Raw genomic sequence first — 19078 nt, 5'->3', positions numbered from 1 at the left:
ATTCTCCAGTCTGTTGGGACCTTTCCTGTGGCTAAAGAGGATACAACTCAGTATTCTGTGATAGATCCCACTGGGAATTGGTCTAAATGCTTTTAAAAACATCTTTTTATCAACATGTCCCTCTGGACTCAACATCCACCATATCTCTTGTGAATGTCAGTGCAAGGGGTCTTAGCTGCTTACTCTAGTTCCATGTGTAAATTCTCTCCTTTTGTCTTTCATTGACTTGATCTTTCCCTAGCTACTCTCTTCGTGTATAAAATGCCTTGGGATTCCTTAATTCTGTTTTGCCAAGAAAATTTTAGCTCTTAGTTCCTTGAATTAATTCTTTCTTGCTTTATATTGAGGACACTTTCTCTAGTTTCCTAAACCTTGTAATGCCTTTTTTTTTGTCTGAGCTCTCCAGTTTCTCATCTTGCCATCCTTATCCTTCATTGTTGTGAGCAAATGCTGGTTCTGAATTCTGGTCTTTAAAAGATGCCCAGATTTGGATTTACTGTCAAAACAGACTCCTCCAATTGACATTCCCCAGTTCATGCAGGATATTGTAACTAGCCTTTCCTAATTTAGTACTTTCACCCGAGGACTACTTGCTTATTTAACACAGTTAGCCTCGACCCTGACTTTTCCTTTTGATGTTGGCATTGGTGGTTTCACTCTAGGTATGATTCAAGTGACCCCCTAGAAAGCTCAAATCAAACTTCATTTAAGACCACAGCTAGAATATAACAAAAGGATTGCAAATTTAAAAAGAGTAATTCTCAAAGCTACCTGTTTGGATTAGTATCTCCCACTGGCATGAATTCCTTCGCTATCCACTCTGCCCACGCCTCTCAATCTTGTAGACTTATCAGGTCTCCCCTCAAACTCCATTGCTCCAGTGACAACAAGTTTCTCCAACCTCTCTTCATAGCTAATGCCCTCTATACCAGGCAACATCCTGGTAAATCTTATGTACCCCCTCCAAAGCCTCCACATCCTTTTGGTAGAGTGGTGACTAGAATTGAACACTATATTCCAAGTGTGGCCTAACTAAGGTTCTATAAAGCTGCAACATGACTTGCCAATTTTTAAACTCACTGCCCTGGCCGATGAAGGTAAGCATGCCGTATGCCTTCTTGACTACCTTCTCCACTTGCGTTGCCACTTTCAGTGACCTGTGTACCTATACATCCAGGTCACTGTATCAATACTCATAAGGGTTCTGTCATTTACTGTATTAGACCTTCCAAAATGAACTACCTCAGAGTTGTCTGGATTAAATGCCATCTGCCATTTCTCCACCCAAGTCTCCAACTGATCTGTATCCTGCTGTATTTTCTGATGGTCCTCATTGCTAACTACAAATCCACCAACCTTTGTGTCATCTGCAAACTTAGTAATCAATCCAGTTACATTTTCCTCCAAATCATTTATATATAATTACAAACAGCAAAGGTCCCAGCACTGATCCCTGAGGAACACCATTTGTCACAGTCCTCCATTCAGAAACACACCCTTCCACTGCTACCCTCTATGTTCTTTGACCGAGCCAGTTTTGTATCCATCTTGCCAGCTCACCTCTGATCCCAAGCAACTTCACCTTTTGCACCAGTCTGCCATGAGGGACCTTGTCAAAGGCGTTACTGAAATCTATGTAGACAACATCCACTGTCCTACCCTCATCAATCATCTTCGCTAATTCCTTGAAAAACTCAAGTTCTTGTGACACAACTGCCTCTTCACAAAACCATGTTGCCTCTCACTAATACGTCCACTTATTTCCAAGTGGGAATAAATTCTGTCTTGAAGAATCCTCTCCAATAATTTCCCTACCACTGATGTAAGGCTCACCAGCCTGTAATTACCTGAATTATTCTTGCTAAACTTCTTAAACAAAGAAACAATGTTGGCTATTCTCCAATCCTCTGGGACCTCCCCTGTAGCCAGTAAGGATACAAAGATTTCTCTCAAGGCCCCAGCAATTTCCTCCCTTGCCTCTCTCAGTATTCTGGGGTATATCCCATCAGGCCCTGGGGACTTGTCTACCTTAATGTTTCTCAAGAACCCCAATACCCCCTCCTTTTTGATCTGAACATGACTCAAACTATCTACACATCCTTTCCCAGATTCATCATCCACCAAGTACTTCTCTTTGGTGAATATTGATGCAAAATACTCATTTAATACCTTGTCCATTTCCTCTTACTCTGCGCATAGACTCCCTCCCTTATCCTTGAGTGCACCAACCCTCTCCCTCTTTCTATATAATGTGCTTTATATAAAATGCTGAGATTTTCCTTAATCCTGCTGGCCAATGCTTTTTCATGACCCCCTTTTATCCCTTCTTACTCCTTGCTTAAGTTTCTTTCTACTTTCCTTGTATTCCACACTTTGCGTGTTCCCAGCCTCCTAGCTTTGAGAAATGCTCACTTTTTCTCTTTGATTAGGCTCATAATATCTCTTATTACCCAAGGTTCCCAAAACTTGCCATACTTACTCTTCATCCTTACAGGAATGTGCCAGTCCTGATATCAACTGACACTTGAGAGCCTCCCACATGCCAGATGTTGATTTGGCCTCAAACATCTGCCCCCAATCTACATTCTTCAGTTCCTGCCTAATATTGTTGTAATTAGCCTTCCCATAATTTAGCACCTTAACTTGAGGACTACACTTATCATTAACCATCAGTGCCTTAAAGCTTACTGAATTGTGGTCACTGTTCCCCAACTGCTCCCCTACTGAAACATTGACCATCTGGCCGGGCTCATTCCCCAGTACCAGGTCCAGTATGGCCCCTTCCCTTGTTAGACTATCTACATATTGTTTAAGGAAGCCCTCCTGGCTGTTCCTTACAAATTCTGTCCCATTCACACCCCTAGAACTAAGTGAGTCCCAGTCAACATAGGGGAAATTAAAATTAATTGTCAGCCAGACGGGGTAAGGATGGCAGATTTCCTTCTCTAAAGGGCATTAGTGAACCAGATGGGTTTTTCTGACAATTGACAATGATCTCATGGTCATCAGTAGATTCTTAATTCAGGATTTTTTTCATTGAATTCCACTTAGACCATCTGCTATACTGGGGTTCGAACCCAGGTCCCCAGAACATTAGCTGAGTGAATATAAGCCTACTTGTGACACTAATAAATAAACTTAAAGGCAAGTTAAAATCACCCACCACAAATAACCCTGTTTTTACATTTTCCCATAATTTGTCCACGCTTATCCCTGTTCCCTGCTGGCTGTTGGGAGGTCTGTAGTACAACCCCTGCCCCCTGTCCCCCATCCCATCTCTTTTACATCCTCCTCTACCACACTTGAAACATCTAAATCCTAGAACATTAAGCTGCCAGTTTTGTCTTTCTCTGAACCAAGAAGTAAAGTTTATTTATTAGTCAGGAGTAGGTTTACATTCACACTGCAATGAAGTTAGTGTGAAAATCCCCGAGTCGCGGGAACACCGAGGGAGAGTTCAGCATTGCCAATTCACCCGAACCAGCACACACTTGGACTGTGGGAGGAAACCCAGGCTGATACCAGGAGAATATGCAAACTCCACAGAGATAGTGACCCAAACCAGGAATCGTATCTGGGTCCCTGGTGCTGTAAAGCAGCAGTGCTAACCACTGTGCCACCCCACAAGTCTCTGTACAACATTACAGTTATATGTACTAGTCCAAACTCTTAAGCTCATCTGCCTTACCTATCTTGCTCCTCCCATTAAAATACCACCAGTCTCACTGTGTTCAGTAACATCTGTGTTTTCTTCCTCTTTATGCCCTTAGTTTCTACCTCCACATTGGTCATTTCACTTGCTGAACTGCTCTGGTTCCTACCCCCAACCACACTAGTTTAAACTCTCCCAAGTGACACTAGCAAATCTCCTGCTGGGGTATTGTTGCCCATCCAGTTTAGGGGGTAACCCACCTTTGTACAGATCCCACTTACACTGGAAGACATCTCATTGATTTACATATCTGGAGCCTTCTCTCCTACACCAGCTCTGTAGCCATGTGTTGAGCTGCACTATCTTCCTATCCCTCGCCTCACTGGCACAGGGAGTAATCCCAAGATTACAACCCTAGATGTCCTGCTTTTCAATTTACAACCTAATGTTCTGGACTCCCTTTGCAAGAGCTTGTCCCTCTTCCTGCCAATGTCAGTACTAATGTGTACCATGACCCCTGCCCACTCAAATACCTTCCAAAAATGTCCCATGCCCACTCAGACATTCTTGACCCTGGCATGAGGGAGACAACACACCATCCTGGAGTCTCTTTCGGTCGCAGAAACACCTATTTGTGCCCCTGCAGAGTCCTCTATTACTGCCACTCTAGTGCACTTTGACCATCCCTGCTGTACAAGAGCCAGCTGTGATGCCACCACTCTGGCTGCTGCTGCTGTTCCCATCCTGGACAGACAATCCCCCCCACCCCCACCACAACAGTATCCAAAATATTAGGGTGGATAGCCATAACGAATTCTTGTGCTGTCTGTCTGCCCCTTTGAGCAGTCACCTATCTGCCTGAACCTTGGGTTTGACACATCTTGAAAGCTTCTGTCAATGATGCTTTCCACCTCCTGAGTGCTCCTGAAGTGTGTCCAACAGCCACTCCAACCGCTCCATACAATTGGACACTTTGTACAGATGTAGTCATCAGGAATGTTCAAACTGTCTAATTTCCCACATTTCACAGGAGAAGCACACTGACTGCCATTTTTACCCTCTAGCAACTATTCAATTAAAAATAAATTTCCATTAAGTTTATTTACAGCTAACTAGATGGTCCCTAGTGTTAGATACTCACTAACAAAATACCAAATACACTATTCTGTAAACGAGTCTAGGTCCTACTCTGAAGCCCACTACTAATCTATTGCTGGCCTAAATCTGTTTTAAAAACCTTTTATTCAATCCAAAAGAAGATTCAAATTAAATCCAATTCATGGTCCCCACGAGACAGACAAACAGGATGAGGCATTGCAGCCCATCCCAGGCTGGATCTGACACACCAGCTTGGGCAAAAGGCTGAGATGGCTTTGAAAAATTGCATCAGGAAAGCTTTGGTTTAACCTCATTGGTTAGCCAAATCATTGACTCCTGCCAGGTAACCATCTGCCGGGTCACACTTTCACCTGTGCCAGGTAACCTCACTCCTTTTGCATTCTCCTCTCAGTTCCTGTGTCCTCCTCTCACACTGTCCTTCCCGATTAGGGGATATATTTCTATAGAACAAGAGGAAGCTTGTTTGGAATATAAACATATCACTTTTATTTATAAGAATTTACAGCATCATTAATATTTCCCACAGCTGGGTAAAAACAGATTCCGGGCAGAGAAACTGATTTCCGTGGAGGAACTGTCACTAGACAGGGATTTTCCGTACAAACTTCTGGAACCACATGTAGGATGTTGCTGCACACAGTCCATACCTTCCAAACCAAAATACAACATTTATACAATCAGTGAATCATCAAACCGATTTAATCAGAAAGGTTACAACAGTCGCAGATTGAACAGGGATGGGGCTCTTTACTGAGGGGGTGACCAGGTGGGGCTTGATAGGGGATACATGTTAGTGTGCCCAGAACTAGGCCATAAACATCACCACTCAAACCAGTTGGGAATTCTGGGCAGGGCTGAGAATGTAGAATTTGCTCCCACAGGGACTGGCTGATTAAGGTGAAAGGAAACTGGGTTAATACGAGGGAGGAAGGGTGAGAACTTGCGGAGCAGAAATATTGGCTTGGACCAATAGTGATTTCTAGACAAGTTGGCATTGAGGTTATTATAAGCAGGACTTGGCCCTACAGTCCCTGCCCCCCATGCCCCAGGATCTTACCAGGTTAGGATATACTGCAGGTGCTCATTCCTCAGAGTCACTCTTGTCTGCCCTCCGATTGGACCTCCAGGGACTGTGCTTTCTGTGAGAGATGGTGATGTAATCAGTTGAAGAAATCCAGCAAAATGATCAGAAACCCAGTCAGGCAAACAGAAAGTTCCAGGTTCCTGTCACATCACAAGCTGAACTCTAACCTCTAGGCAAGGTGCTAAAGTTTTGATTGGATGGATAAAGAGGCCACATATTCCTTGGGAAATCTTGGCTGAGGGATCCAGTTCCAGCTGGATAGAGTTAAAAAGCTTAAACTTGTAAAACATGAGGTCACATTGAGGTGCACAGGTCTGGTGATCATCTTATAAAAAGGACAGAACTGAGAAGGTGTACAAACTCTCGAGAAGAATACCAGAAATCAGAGGTTAGAAACGAAAGGCAGAGATTGAAGAGATGTCTGAGAGACAGAATTGGATAGGGTAAATGTTGAGGAGTTGTGGGAGGGATCACAATTTGAAGTAGACCAGAAGATATAGGAGCAGAGGCGGGCTGTTCGGTCCATCAGTCTGCTCTGCCATTCAGCGGGATCATTGCTGATCTGAGGTGATAATCCTCAACTCCACTTCCCCACAACCCACAATTCCCTTACTGATTAAAAATCTGTCTATCTCAGCCTTGAACATACTTAATCCAGCCTTTACAGCCTTCTGCGGTAAAGAATTCCACAGATTCACTACCCTTTCAGAGAAGAAATTCCTCACCTCAAAGTGAGAAACTGTAGGTTCCACACACCTGATGAAGGAACACTGTTTCTGAAAGCTTGTGGGTTTACTATCAAATAAACCAGTTGGACTCTAACCTGGTGTTGTGAGGCTTCTTACTGTGTTTACCCCAGTCCAACGCCGGCCTCTCCACATCGAGAGAAATAGGGCCAATGTTTTGAGTTAGCCCTGATATCTCACCACGGACGCTGTTGGACCTGCTGAGATTTTCCAGCATTTTCTGTTGTTTCAGATTCCAACATCTGCAGGATTTTGCCTCCAGCGTGGAAATGTCAGCCTGGAATGTGGGTTTGAGTAACAAGTGGAACTCACAATTTCTCACCTCGAGGTGATGAGTGCCACTTTGAGCAGTTTCTCACCAGTCTTACCCAGGTCAGCATCGATGAAGATCAGCTCAGTGTCAGCAGCCTGTGCCATTGCCTCCAGGTCCCGGTAATGCCAGCAATTCTTCATAACATCGTTTTGAGGGGTGAAGGGTTTGCGAGTTTCTGTGAGTCGAACCACCCCAACAAGTTCGACCTCTTCTGTAATCTAGGGAAAGGAGATGACAAACAACTTATCGTTCTGAGAAAAAGATCCACAGTTCCCAGCAGCGACTCTGAATGCTGCAAATGATTCCCCATCGATACTGAACCAGAGAGTCTCCACCCTCCTCCTGCCTCACCCCACCTCTCGACGCCTGTCCAATTTTGGCCCAAGCATGTTGACCTTGAAGCCAGCAAATGGGCAATTTGTATTGATGCTGAGTTATCGAGACTGGTTGCCGCAGGTTACTGAGGACACAACTTCCCATTGCCACAAACTATCACAGAGGAGTAGTGGCCACTCAGCCCCACGGTCCATGGTCTCTCTCCTGTTTTGGTATCCACCCACCCAGTGACTCGCCCTCTCTCCCTCACCGGTCCGTTTGTTGGCACCCCTCACCTGTCCTTTGCTGCGAGTTTCGGGTTTGACCCTCGTTCTGGGTACAAAGCCCCTGTTCACCAGAATCCTCACCCTGAAATACAGAAATTCATCCAGAGGTCACAGCATGGAAGGAGCGGCTGGTGACTTGTTTTACGCACACTATGATGGAGCTGATGGCTGGGACAGGGGGCTAGGCACACAGTAATGGGCTGAGTGATCTACTCGTTGCTGATGTCACAAGCCAACATCAAAACAAACCCATTTTTCCAACTAATTTGGAATTTCAGGGGGAAAGACCAGCCAACGTGCTGTGGCTAACAGAAAAATACCTCAAGGACACATTAGAAAGAGAATAACCCCATGCTGTACCTGTCCTGGGAATGTTTGATGGGGACAGTGTAGAGGGAGCTTTACTCTGTATCTAATCCCGTGCTGTACCTGTCCTGGGAGTGTTTGATGGGGGACAGTGTAGAGGGAGTTTTACTGTGTATCTAACCCTGTGCTGTGCCTGTCCTGGGAGTGTTTGATGGGGGACAGTGTAGAGGGAGTTTTACTGTGTATCTAACCCTGTGCTGTGCCTGTCCTGGGAGTGTTTGATGGGGACAGTGTAGAGGGAGCTTTACTCTGTATCTAACCCCGTGCTGTACCTGTCCTGGGAGTGTTTGATGGGGGGACAGTGTAGAGGGAGCTTTACTCTGTATCTAACCCCGTGCTGTACCTGTCCTGGGAGTGTTTGATGGGGGACAGTGTAGAGGGAGTTTTACTGAGTATCTAACCCCGTGCTGTACCTGTCACAGGCGCTGAATGGTCTCCCCCTGTTCCTGTGTAACAGGTTCGAGGGATTGAGTTACCACCTCCTGTTTCTGAGTGGCGCTCTGATACATACCCCAGGTCTGAGCAGTTGAATGGTGTGACTACATTGGCCCCGGTCTCTGTGCTGGATATTAAACGTCCAGCTTCCTGTTTCTCTTTGTCTGAGTCCACCCGCGATCGGGGCATGATGTAGAGCTCCTTGGAATGGTCAAACCTTCCTCGCACCCTCACTCGCCTGTACTCCAGCTCCTTCAGCTCCAGCGGACTGCACAGAGAGCACACAAGGATTAGAGTTTGTGTTACCCCCCCATCCCCCTCACAGGACTGAACCCCAGGGCAATGACTAGAAATTTACTCAATCCCAGCTTCCCAAACACTGATTGTGGAAAGGACCAAAGACAGAGGGTCAGTGAGAGCCTGGAAAGTAGGGGCTTTCTCTCACAAGGAAAGATTGAATAGGTTGGGCCTTTACCGACTGGAGTTTAGATGAGAGGTGATCTTATTAAAACATAAGATTTTAATATGATTTATTGTCGCATGTATTACTATACAGTGAAAAGTTTTGTTTCTTGTGTGTTATAGAGACAAAGCATACCGTTCATAGAGAAGGAAAGGAGGGTATTACAGTCATAGCTAGGATGTCGAGAAAGATCAACTTAATGTGAAGTAGGTCCATTCAAAAGTCTGACAGCAGCAGGGAAGAAGCTGTTCTTGAGTCAGTCGGGACGTGACCTCAGACTTTTGTATCTTATTCCCCGACGGAAGAAGGTGGAAGAGAGAATGTCCGGGGGGTGTGGGGTCCTTAATTACACTGGCTGCTTTGCCAAGTCAGCGGGAAGTGTAGACAGAGTCAATGGATGGGAGGCTGGTTTGCGTGATGGATTGGGCTACATTCACGACCTTTTGTAGTTTCTTGTGATCTTGGGCAGAGCAGGAGCCCAGACCAAGCTGTGATACAACCAGAAAGAATGCTTTCTATGGGGCATCTGTAAAAGTTGGTGAGAGTTGTAGCTGACATGCCAAATTTCCTTAGTTTCCTGAGAAAGTAGAGGCATTGGTGGGCTTTCTTAACTAGTATTGGCATGGGGAGACCATGGCAGGTTGCTGGTGATTTGGACACCGAAAAACAGAAGCTCTTGACCCTTTCTACTTCATCCCTGTTGATGCAGACAGGGGCATGTTCTCCTTTACACTTCCTGAAGTTGATGACAATCTCCTTCGTTTGTTGACATTCAGGGAAAGATTATTGTTGCAACACCAGTTCACCAGATTCTCGATCTCATTCCTGTACTCTGTCTCATCATTGTTTGTGATCTGACTCACTACGGTGGGGTCGTCATCAAACTTGAAAATCGAATTGGAGGGGAATTTGGCCGCCCAGTTTATAGGTGTATAAGGAGTATAGTGTTGAGGATGATCGTGGAGGAGGTGTTGTTGCCTATCCTTACTGATTGTGGTCTGTGGGTTAGGAAGTTCAGGATCCAGCCACGGATGGAGAAGCCAAGGCCCAAGCCATGGAATTTGGAGATGAGTTTTGTAGGAATAATGGTGTTGAAGGCTGAGCTGTAGTCAATATCGAGGAGTCTGACATAGGTGTCCTTGTTATCTAGGTGTCCCCAGATTGAGTGCAGGGACAGGGAGATGGCATCTGCTGTGGACCTGTTGCAATAGGCAAACCGTACTGGATACAGGTAGTCCAGGAGGCTGGAATTGATTCATGTCATGACTAATTTTTCGAAGCACTTCATAATGATGGATGTCAGAGCCACCAGCTGATAGCCATTAAGGCCACGCTGCTCGGCTTTTCTTTGGTACAGGGATGATGGTCACCTTTTTAAAGCAGATCGGGACTTCAGATTGTTGTAGATTCTGAGGGGATTGACAGGGTGACACTGAGAGGAAGTTTCTCCCTCCGATGGGGAAGAGTAGATCCAGGGGACACATTTAAATTCAAGCAGTCTTCACCTAAATGGAGATGAGGAGGAATTTCTTTTCTTGGAATTCTCTCTCCCTGAGAACAGCACAGACTGGGTCACTGAAAACATGCAGTTACACGGATTTCTGAGCAATAAAGGAAGTCGAGGGTTCAAATAGGAAGTGGAGTTGAGACCACATTCAGATCAGCTGTGATCTTACTGAATGGTGGAGCCGGCTGAAGGGGTTGGACTTTTTTATATTTCTTTGGCAGTGTGTAGGCATCACTGGCTCCACCAGCAATTTTTACCATTCCCAACTGTCCCTTGAGGTGGTGGTGGTGAGCTGTCTTCTAGAATTGCTGCAGTCTATGAGGTGTAGGTATACCCATAGTGCTGTTAGGGAAGGGATTCCAGGATTTTGACCCAATGAGAGTGAAAGAACAGCGATATATTTCCAAGCCAGGATGGTGAGTGACTTGGAGGGGAACTTCCAGGTTGGGGGAGGCGGGGGGAGGTTCCCAGGTATCTGCTGCCCTTGTCTTTCTAGTGGTAGTGGTCATGAGTTTGGAAGGTACAGGCTAAGGAACCTGGTAATTGCTGCCGTGCATCTTGTAGATGGTACACACGGTTCCATTGTGAATCAGTGGTAGAGGGAGTGAATGTTTGTGGATGGGGGGCCAATCAAGCGGGGCTGCTTTGTCCTGGATGGTGTTGAGCTTCTTGAGTGTTGTTGGAGCTTCCCCCATCCAGGCGAGTGGGGAGTATTCCATCACATTCCTGACTTGTGCCTTGTAGATGGTGGACAGGGTTTGAGGAGTCAGGAGGTGAGTTACTCACTGCAGGATTCCCAGCCTCTGACTGGCTCTCGTCACCACAGTATTCGCATGGCTGGGCCCAGTTCCGTTTCTGGTCCAGGATGTTGACAGTGGAGGATTCAGTGATAGTAATGCCATTGAACATCAAGGGGTGATGGTTAAATCCTCTCTTGTTGGAGATGGTCATTACCTGATATTTGTGTGGTGTGAATATTACTTATTCTTTACAAGCCCAAGCCTGGATATCGTCCAAGTCTTGCTGCATTTGGACATGGACTGCTTCAGTATCTCAGGAGATGCGAATGGTGAACATTGTGCAATCATCAGCGAACATCCCCAGTTCTGACCATATGACAGAGGGAAGGTCATTGATGAAGCAGCTGAAGATGGTTGGGTCTGGGACACTATCCTGAGGGACTCCTGCAGTGATGTCCTGGAGCTGACATGATTGACCTCCAACCACCACAACCATATTGCTTCATGCTAGATATGACTCCAACCATTGACATCCCCCTGATTCCCACTGACTCCTTGATGCCATACTCAGTCGAATGTTGTCTAGATATCAAGGCCACTCACCACGACCTCATCCTGAATTCAGCTCTTTTGTCCAATTTCACATTCCCAACTACCCTGATAACCACAGCACCTCATGGATTTCATGGGGTCCAGAGCTGGTGTTGAGGATTCCCGGGGCAACTCCCTCCTGTTGCCCTCGAACTTGGGTCAACTGATGCCATGGACAAAGATACTCAAACCCTAATTATTGCAAACAAATCTCCTTTGTTGCACTCAGTTACCACAAAAGTATCAAACTTTACAACTAAACTTTAGCTCAACAGACATCAAACTTCATAAAGTATTTAACCTGTCTACTTTGTTATATACTAAGTATTTAAAACCTCAAAATACCCAGACTCACAGTTTGGTCATTGAGATACTACCCATGGTCTGGCGACCTGATCAGATTCTCCTTGATGGGTTTTGTCCCAGACTTGGAGCGTTGCTGTTTCTTCCAAATCTCTCGTTACACAGATATTGCTGGTACTGATCATGCTTCCAGTCACATACTCACAGGACAGGCACTAATCAATTGCTGATCTTTTGGTCACACAAGCTGAGGCGTCGTGCCTCTGTCAGGAGTCTATTTCTCTCAGTTCCATAGCAGCACATCCTGTTCTTTGCTGCTCCTACTGTCCTTAGCCTCATACAGAGTTAGCCTTTCAAATCAGCAGGCCTTGCTGGTGCATTTATGAACACCCACAGGCTACAATCCCAACTACATACCACTGTGCCAGCACCTCTGGATAGGACATACCCAGAATTGGTGATGGCAATAGCTGGGACATCATCTGTATGTTTCCATAATATACCAGGCTGTTGCTTGGCTAGCCTGTGAGATAGCTCTCCCAATTTTGACACAAATCCCAGATGTTATTCGGGAAGATTTTGCAAGGTTGACAGGGCTGAATTTACTGTTATTTTAATAAATTTCGTAGTAGTTAAAAACAACTGAGTGGCTTATTAGACCATTTCAGAGGGCAGTTGAGAGTCAACCACATTGCTGTGGTTCTGGAGTCGCATGTAGGCCAGACTGGGTAAGGACAGTAGATTTCCTTCCCTAAAGGACAATACTGAACAAGATGGGTTTTTAGTGTTTTTATCTGGGATTTGAAGTGATGCTGCCACAGCATTAATCTCAGCCTCTGGATTACTGCTCCTGAGACATTCCCTGAACTCCAATAGCTCCGAGATTGACCATTGCTCCTACTTCTTACAGCTGTGAAGCCTGGGGTCAGAGTTTGTTGCTCCAGGGGCAGGGACTAGGGGGTCAGGGTTACTCACTCCAGGGGCAGGGGCTGGGGGGTCAGGGTTACTCACTCCAGGGGCAGGGGCTGGGGGGTCAGGGTTACTCACTCCAGGGGCAGGGACTAGGGGGTCAGGGTTACTCACTCCAGGGGCAGGGACTAGGGGGTCAGGGTTACTCACTCCAGGGGCAGGGACTAGGGGGTCAGGGTTACTCACTCCAGGGGCAGGGGCTGGGGGTCAGAGTGTGTTCTCTCCTTCAGTTCTTTGATCAGCTGCAGTTTCCATTTCCGACGCTGAACCTGGAAAGACAGAAATAATCAGACCCCGCCCAGAAAACCCACCCCACCACCTCCCGGGCCCCACCCACATCCCCAGCCCCTCCTGAACCCCACTCACATTCCCACCCCCATCCCCAACCCCGAAAGGCCCCACTTCCTCAAGGTTACCTGCCAGGTTCCGAGGCCAAAGGTGGCGGCTGGGATTAGAAGCAGAGCCCACTTCAGGATGGAATTGTCAGCACCTGCAGCGACCGCTGTGGTGGTGATGTGCGCCCCATCGTGTTTCACAGCAAGCCCTGCAGCCCAAACACACACAGCAGCATTAACCGTCACTCTGGGCCCAGACTCCTCATCACTGTAACACCCTCCAGACCTACAACCCTCTGAGATCCCCACTTTAATCCCTCCACTGCTGGCAGCCATGCCTTCAGCTGCCTGAGCCCCTAGCTCCTGAATTCCCTCCCTAAGATAATCGCTAAAACCCACCCTCGGCTTAAATGCTCTGTCTGTTGGTGTGATGCAATGTCAAATTCTGTCTGAATCAGCTTGACGTGTTTTCACTAATTAAAGGTGCTGTATGAATACAAGATGGAAATATTGCCAAGCTGTGACTGCAGAGTGGGGAGAGCTCCTTACCATTTAACTTTGATCTGACACCAGGCAAGATCAGGCGAGTTCCAGTGACGACTTCTGCTGAGCGAACATTCAGTACCTGAGAGAAAAGAACCCAGAAAGATTTAAAAGGGCTCAACAACCAAGGATTCTTGTGGGCCCCACTGATACACTGTCAATGTCTTCCTTAAGACTCCATGCTTAATACAAGGCAGAATCATAGAATCCCTTGCAGGAGGTGACCATTCGGCCCATCAAGTCTGTACCAACTCTCTGAAGGACCAACTTGCTCATCTGGACCCTACCAAAAACCCTGCACTATTCAGCCCATTCTGCCAGTGCTGGCTCCTTTAAGAAGCTATCCTATCATGGAACAAATCTCACAAAAGCATTCAATACAAGATGATTCTGGAAAATGGAGAGATTCAGCCTTAAACCGAGTTCCAAGAAGCTGCTGCGTCTGAACTGAGCTTATACAGCGACAGATCTGTATCCAGGACTTTGTGCACAAGATAAGGATGAAACATTTGCAACAATCTTCAGCCAGAAGTGCCGAGTGGGTGATCTATCCCAGCCTCCAGTGATTCCCAGCATCACAGATGTCAGTCTTCAGCCAATTGATTCATTCCACGTGACATAAAGAAACAGTTGGAGGCACTGGTTACTGCAAAGGCAATGGGCCATGATGACATTCCAGCTACAGTCCTGAAGACTTGTGCTCCAGAACTTGTTGCTCCCCTAGCCAAGCTCTTCCAGTGCCGCTACAATACTGGCATCTACCCAGCAATGTGGAAAATTGCCCAGCTTTGTTCTATAAACAAAAAGCAGGCCAAATCCAACCCGGCCAATTACCACCCCATCAGTCTACTCCCGATCATCAGTAAAGTGATGGAAGGGGTCATCGACAGCGCTATCGAGCAGCACCTGCTCAGCAATAACCTGCTGAGTGACGCCCAGTTTGGGTTTCTCCAGGGGGTCACTCAGCTCCTGATCTCATTACAGCCTTGGTTCAAACATGGACAAAACTGCTGAATGTTAGATGTTTTATTTTAACTCATTTACAGGATGCGGGCTTCACTGGCTAGTCAGCATTTACTGCCCATTCCTAATTGCCCTCAAAAAGGTGGTAGTGAGCTGCTTTTTTGAGCCACTGCAGTCTCTAAAGTGTGGGTATACTCATGATGTTGTTAGGGCAGGAATTCCAGGATTTTGACTCAGTGACAGCAAAGGAATGGCGATATATTTCCAAGACAGGATGGTGAGTTAGTTGGAGGAGAATTTCTAGTTGGTGGTGTTCGCAGATATCTGCTGCCCTTGCTTTTCTAGATGGTACTGGTCATGGGTTTGGAAGGTGCTGCCTAAGGCGCACTGGGGAGTTCCTGCAGTGCATCTTGCAGATGGTACGCACGGCTGCCACTGTGTCACTGGTGGAGGGAGTGAATGTTGAAGGTGGTGGATGGAGTAGCAATCGAGCAGTGCTGCTTTGTCCTGGAGTGTTGTTGGAACTGCACCCATCCAGGCAAGTGGCAAGTATTTCATCACATTCCTGACTTGTGCCTTGTAGATGGTAGACTTTGGAGTCAGGAGGTGAGTTACTCGCCACAGGATTCCAAGTGAGCAGTGTTCTATTGCATTCCTGATTTGTGTCTTATGGATGGTGGATAGGCTTGGAGGAGTTAGGCGATTTACTCACCGCAGTATTCCCAGTCTCTGACCTGCTCTGGTAGCCACAGTATTTATATGGCTGGTCCAGTTCAATTTCTGGTCAATGATAACCCCCAGGATATTGATGATGTGTTGGGGTGGTGGGGAGATTCAGTGATCTCATCATCATTGAATGAGAGTCACTGCCATTTATACCCAGTATTTCAGCTTCATTCTGTCATAAAGTCAGAAGTGGGGATGTTTGCCAATGACTGCACAACGTTCAGTACCATTCGCAACTCCTCAGATACTGACGCAGTCTGTGTTCAAATGCAGCCAAACCTGGACAATATCCAGGCTCAGGCTGACAAGTGGCAAATAACATTCATGCCAAGTGCCAAGCAAAGACCATGTCCAACAGGAGAGAATCCAACTATCCAGCCTTGACATTTAAATGGTATTACCATCGCTAAATCCCCCACTGTTAATATTGTGGGGTTATCATTGACCAGAAACGCAACTGAATTGGATTAGACTGTGCGCAATGTACACGTTCTCCCCATGTCTGCGTGGGTTTCCACCGGGTGCTCCGGTTTCCTCCCACCATCCAAAGATGTGTGGGTTAGACAGATTGGCCATGCTAAATTGCCCCTCAGTGTCCCACCGGCCATGGTGGGTGGACAGGGTGACGGGGATAGGGTCAGTGGGACAGTCGCTGCAGACTCGATGGGCTGAATGACCTCCTGCACTGCGTATAAACACTGAGACTCCAAACCCCCCCCGAGAAAGGGACAGAGAGAGCGCTGAGGGGGAGGTGGGGGGTCTCCAGCTGCCGCCCATCCCGGGGACCGGCGGGGGAACTCACCCGGCGGCACACAACCCGCAGCATCCTCACCCGGAACCGGAACCTCCACTACACTTCCGGGTCACAATTTCCGGCTCACATACGGAAAGCGCCATCTTGTTAACGGGGCGGGTCTGGGGTGAGGGGGCGGGGCCGGTGACTGTCTTGGATCAGCTGATCCCGCAGGCTGTGCGGCTGATGTCCCTGTGGCGGGTCTGCGGGTATCTCAGCACCCCCACCCTCTGACCCCTAACCTCTACCCTCTGACACAACGTCCACCTCTAACCCTAGCCCCCTTCCCTCACCCTCTCACCTTAACCCTTTCAGTCAGTCTCAGATATCAATATAATTCTCAACCAGACGAAGCCCCAAACTCATCTTGTGATTCATCAATGGACAACACTCACTGAACAATCCTGAGTGTGTCAACTCGAGTCAGAAGTTTCACAACACCAGGTTAAAGTCCAGCAGGTTTATTTGGTAGCACAAGCCACAAGCTTTGGGAGCATTGCCCCTTCATCAGGTGAGTGGGAATTCTGTTCACAAACAGGGCATATATATAGACACAACCTCAATTACAACATAATGGTTGGAATGCAACTCTGAACAGGTAATCAAGTCTTTACAGGTACAGACAATGTGAGTGGAGAGAGGGTTAAGCACAGGTTAAAGAGATGTGTATTGTCTCCAGCGAAGATAGTGCTATTTTGCAAGTCCAGGCAAGATTGTGTGATATTAACCCAAGATCCCAGCCAAGGCTGTCCTCATGCATGCAGAACTTGGCCATCAGTCTCTGCTCAGCAATTCTGCCTTGTGTGTCATGAAGGCCGCCTTGGAGAATGCTCACCCAAAGGTCAGAGGCTGAATGCCCATGACTGCTGAAGTGTTCCCCGAATGGAAGGAAACACTGCTGCCTGGTGATTGTTGAGTGGAGTCCATTCTTCCCTTGTCATAGTGTCTGCAAGGTCTCGCCAATGTACCAAACCTTGGGACATCCTTTCTTGCAGTGAATCAGGTAGACAGTGGTGGCTGAGTCACAAGATATGTACCATGTACCTGGTGGATGGTGTTCTCATGTGAGATGTCATCCGTGTTGATGATCCGGCGTGTCTTGCAGAGGTTGCTGTGGCAGGGTTGTGTGGTGTTGTGATCACTGTTCTGCTGAAGGCTGGGTAGTTTGCTGCGGACAATGGTCTGTTTGAGGTTGTGCAGTTTTTTGAAGGCAAGTAGTAGGGGTGTGGAGATGGTCTTGGCAAGATGTCAGTCTTTATAGATGACATGTTGAAGAAAATGCCGTAGCTTTTCTGCTTCGGGAAATACTGGACGATGAAAGATATTCTGTCCACCGTGTCCCGTGTTTGTCTTCTGAGAAGGTCTGTGCAATTCTTCATTTTTTAAATTGAATTTGTGTCTATATATGCCCTGTTTGTGAACTGAACTCTTCACTTACCTGATGAAAGAGCAGTGCACCAAAAGCTTGTGGCTTTTGCTACCAAGTAAACCTGTTGGACTTTAACCTGGTGTTGTGAGACTTATGTGTTTACCCCAGTCCAATGGTGGCATCTCCACATCATGTGCCAACTACACCAGGAACCAATTTAATAATAGCAGCTGAGCTTGTAATTGGTTTACGCTTGCTAGCAGTGACATTCAAGCACAGAATCTCATTCATTATAAACAAAGGAACACAAACAAGCCTTGTGATTTTTTTGAATTACTGGTAACTTCAGGGACCTCTCGTTTCCTAAGGTTTTCTCCATGACAGTGTCTTCTTGAAACAGACATGACTTGCCAACCAATCAGCACTCTTTCTCCTGTAGTATAAATTGATTTTTTTTAAAAATTGGAATTCTTGCATTTGCCCTGATAAGTACAAGATGAAAAATTTCAACATGTCTCTCTTTGCAGTAATGTTCAAGAAAGCTAAGCCTGATCATTTACCTGGCAGGGATGAAACCATGATCAAGCAGGTGGTTCATCCAGGACGAGGCTAGCCCATTGCACTTCGGGTGTGCTGACACCTGCGGTGTTCCCAAATGTGGGATACTCAACTGCAAAATTTGTAAGTGCACTTCTAACATCTGCTGCTAATTATTATTGGCAATGTCAATCAACTATTACAAGTTCCTCATTCCTCCAGATTTTAATTGTTGTGACTTTAAAAAAATTGAGTTGTCACACAATCTTTATATGTCTAGAAAGAGGCCATTTAGCCCATCGAATCTCCAGCAACTCTCCCACCCATCCTTATCTTTCCATCCTTTTTAAAACAAGGGTAACAATTGCAATTCTCCAGTTCTCTGGCATTGAGTCTAGGGAACACTGGAAAATTATGGCCACTGTCTCCACAATTTCCACTCTCATTTCCTTCAGGATCCTTGGATGCATCTAATTTGGTCCCGGTTCCTTGTCAACTTTTGAGTACAGACTGCCAATCCTATATCTCCTCCATTTCAATTTGAAACCATTTCTGTGTTTGAATCATCTCCTCTTTCACCACGAACTGAGTAGCATCTTCTTGGGGAGCTGCCCCCTTTTTCTTTGTCCGAATGTAATTTCAGTTTGTTTACTTGGTTCAACCCGAAAGACTGAGTAGCATCTTCTTCCTTGGCAGATGCCTCCTTTTTGGTCTCTAATCGAACCCTATCCTCTTTTTACCACTATTTTACTATTCATATACTAGTGGAAGACTTTTAGATTTTCTTTTACATTAGCTGCCCACCTCTTCTCATATTCTGCCTTTACTTCTCTTATTTTCTGATTCAAATCTCCTCTGAACCTTCTACCTCACATTGATAGCAATTGCCTAACCAAAATATAATTGGTATTAAACAGCAAGG

At 46.4% G+C, this 19078-nt stretch overlaps 1 protein-coding gene and 1 pseudogene across 1 annotated transcript; one reads left to right on the top strand and one right to left on the bottom strand.

The window, feature by feature from the left end:
• Positions 1–5240: 5240 nt before the first annotated feature.
• surf1 (SURF1 cytochrome c oxidase assembly factor) lies at positions 5241–16300 on the bottom strand. The gene is made up of 9 exons (XM_080211979.1): positions 16260–16300; positions 13775–13850; positions 13307–13434; positions 13077–13159; positions 8394–8585; positions 7526–7598; positions 6970–7132; positions 5829–5910; positions 5241–5418 (listed from the first exon to the last, which is right to left on the bottom strand). The coding sequence occupies exons 1-9, from the start codon at positions 16281–16283 to the stop codon at positions 5352–5354; spliced, it is 888 nt and encodes a 295-aa protein (XP_080068105.1). The 5' UTR covers positions 16284–16300; the 3' UTR covers positions 5241–5351.
• Positions 16301–18171: 1871 nt separating this feature from the next.
• On the top strand, positions 18172–18313 carry LOC145358467 (U1 spliceosomal RNA; annotated as a pseudogene).
• Positions 18314–19078: the final 765 nt, after the last annotated feature.

The sequence above is a fragment of the Carcharhinus amblyrhynchos genome, chromosome 25, assembly GCF_965287045.1.
Source record: "Carcharhinus amblyrhynchos chromosome 25, sCarAmb.v2.hapA, whole genome shotgun sequence".
Lineage (NCBI taxonomy): Eukaryota > Metazoa > Chordata > Chondrichthyes > Carcharhiniformes > Carcharhinidae > Carcharhinus > Carcharhinus amblyrhynchos.
This window is presented reverse-complemented; position numbering and strand designations above follow the sequence as displayed.

Bases quoted from the DNA above. Each gene is read 5' to 3' on its own strand.
- surf1 (XM_080211979.1), bottom strand. From the start codon at position 16,283: ATGCTGCGGGTTGTGTGCCGCCGG. The intron at 13,160-13,306 runs GTAACCTTGAGG...CTGTCTTTCCAG, and splicing joins TTGGCCTCGGAACCTGGCAG to GTTCAGCGTCGGAAATGGAA. The intron at 8,586-13,076 runs GTGAGTAACCCT...CTCTCTGTGCAG, and splicing joins CCCCAGCCCCTGCCCCTGGA to TCCGCTGGAGCTGAAGGAGC.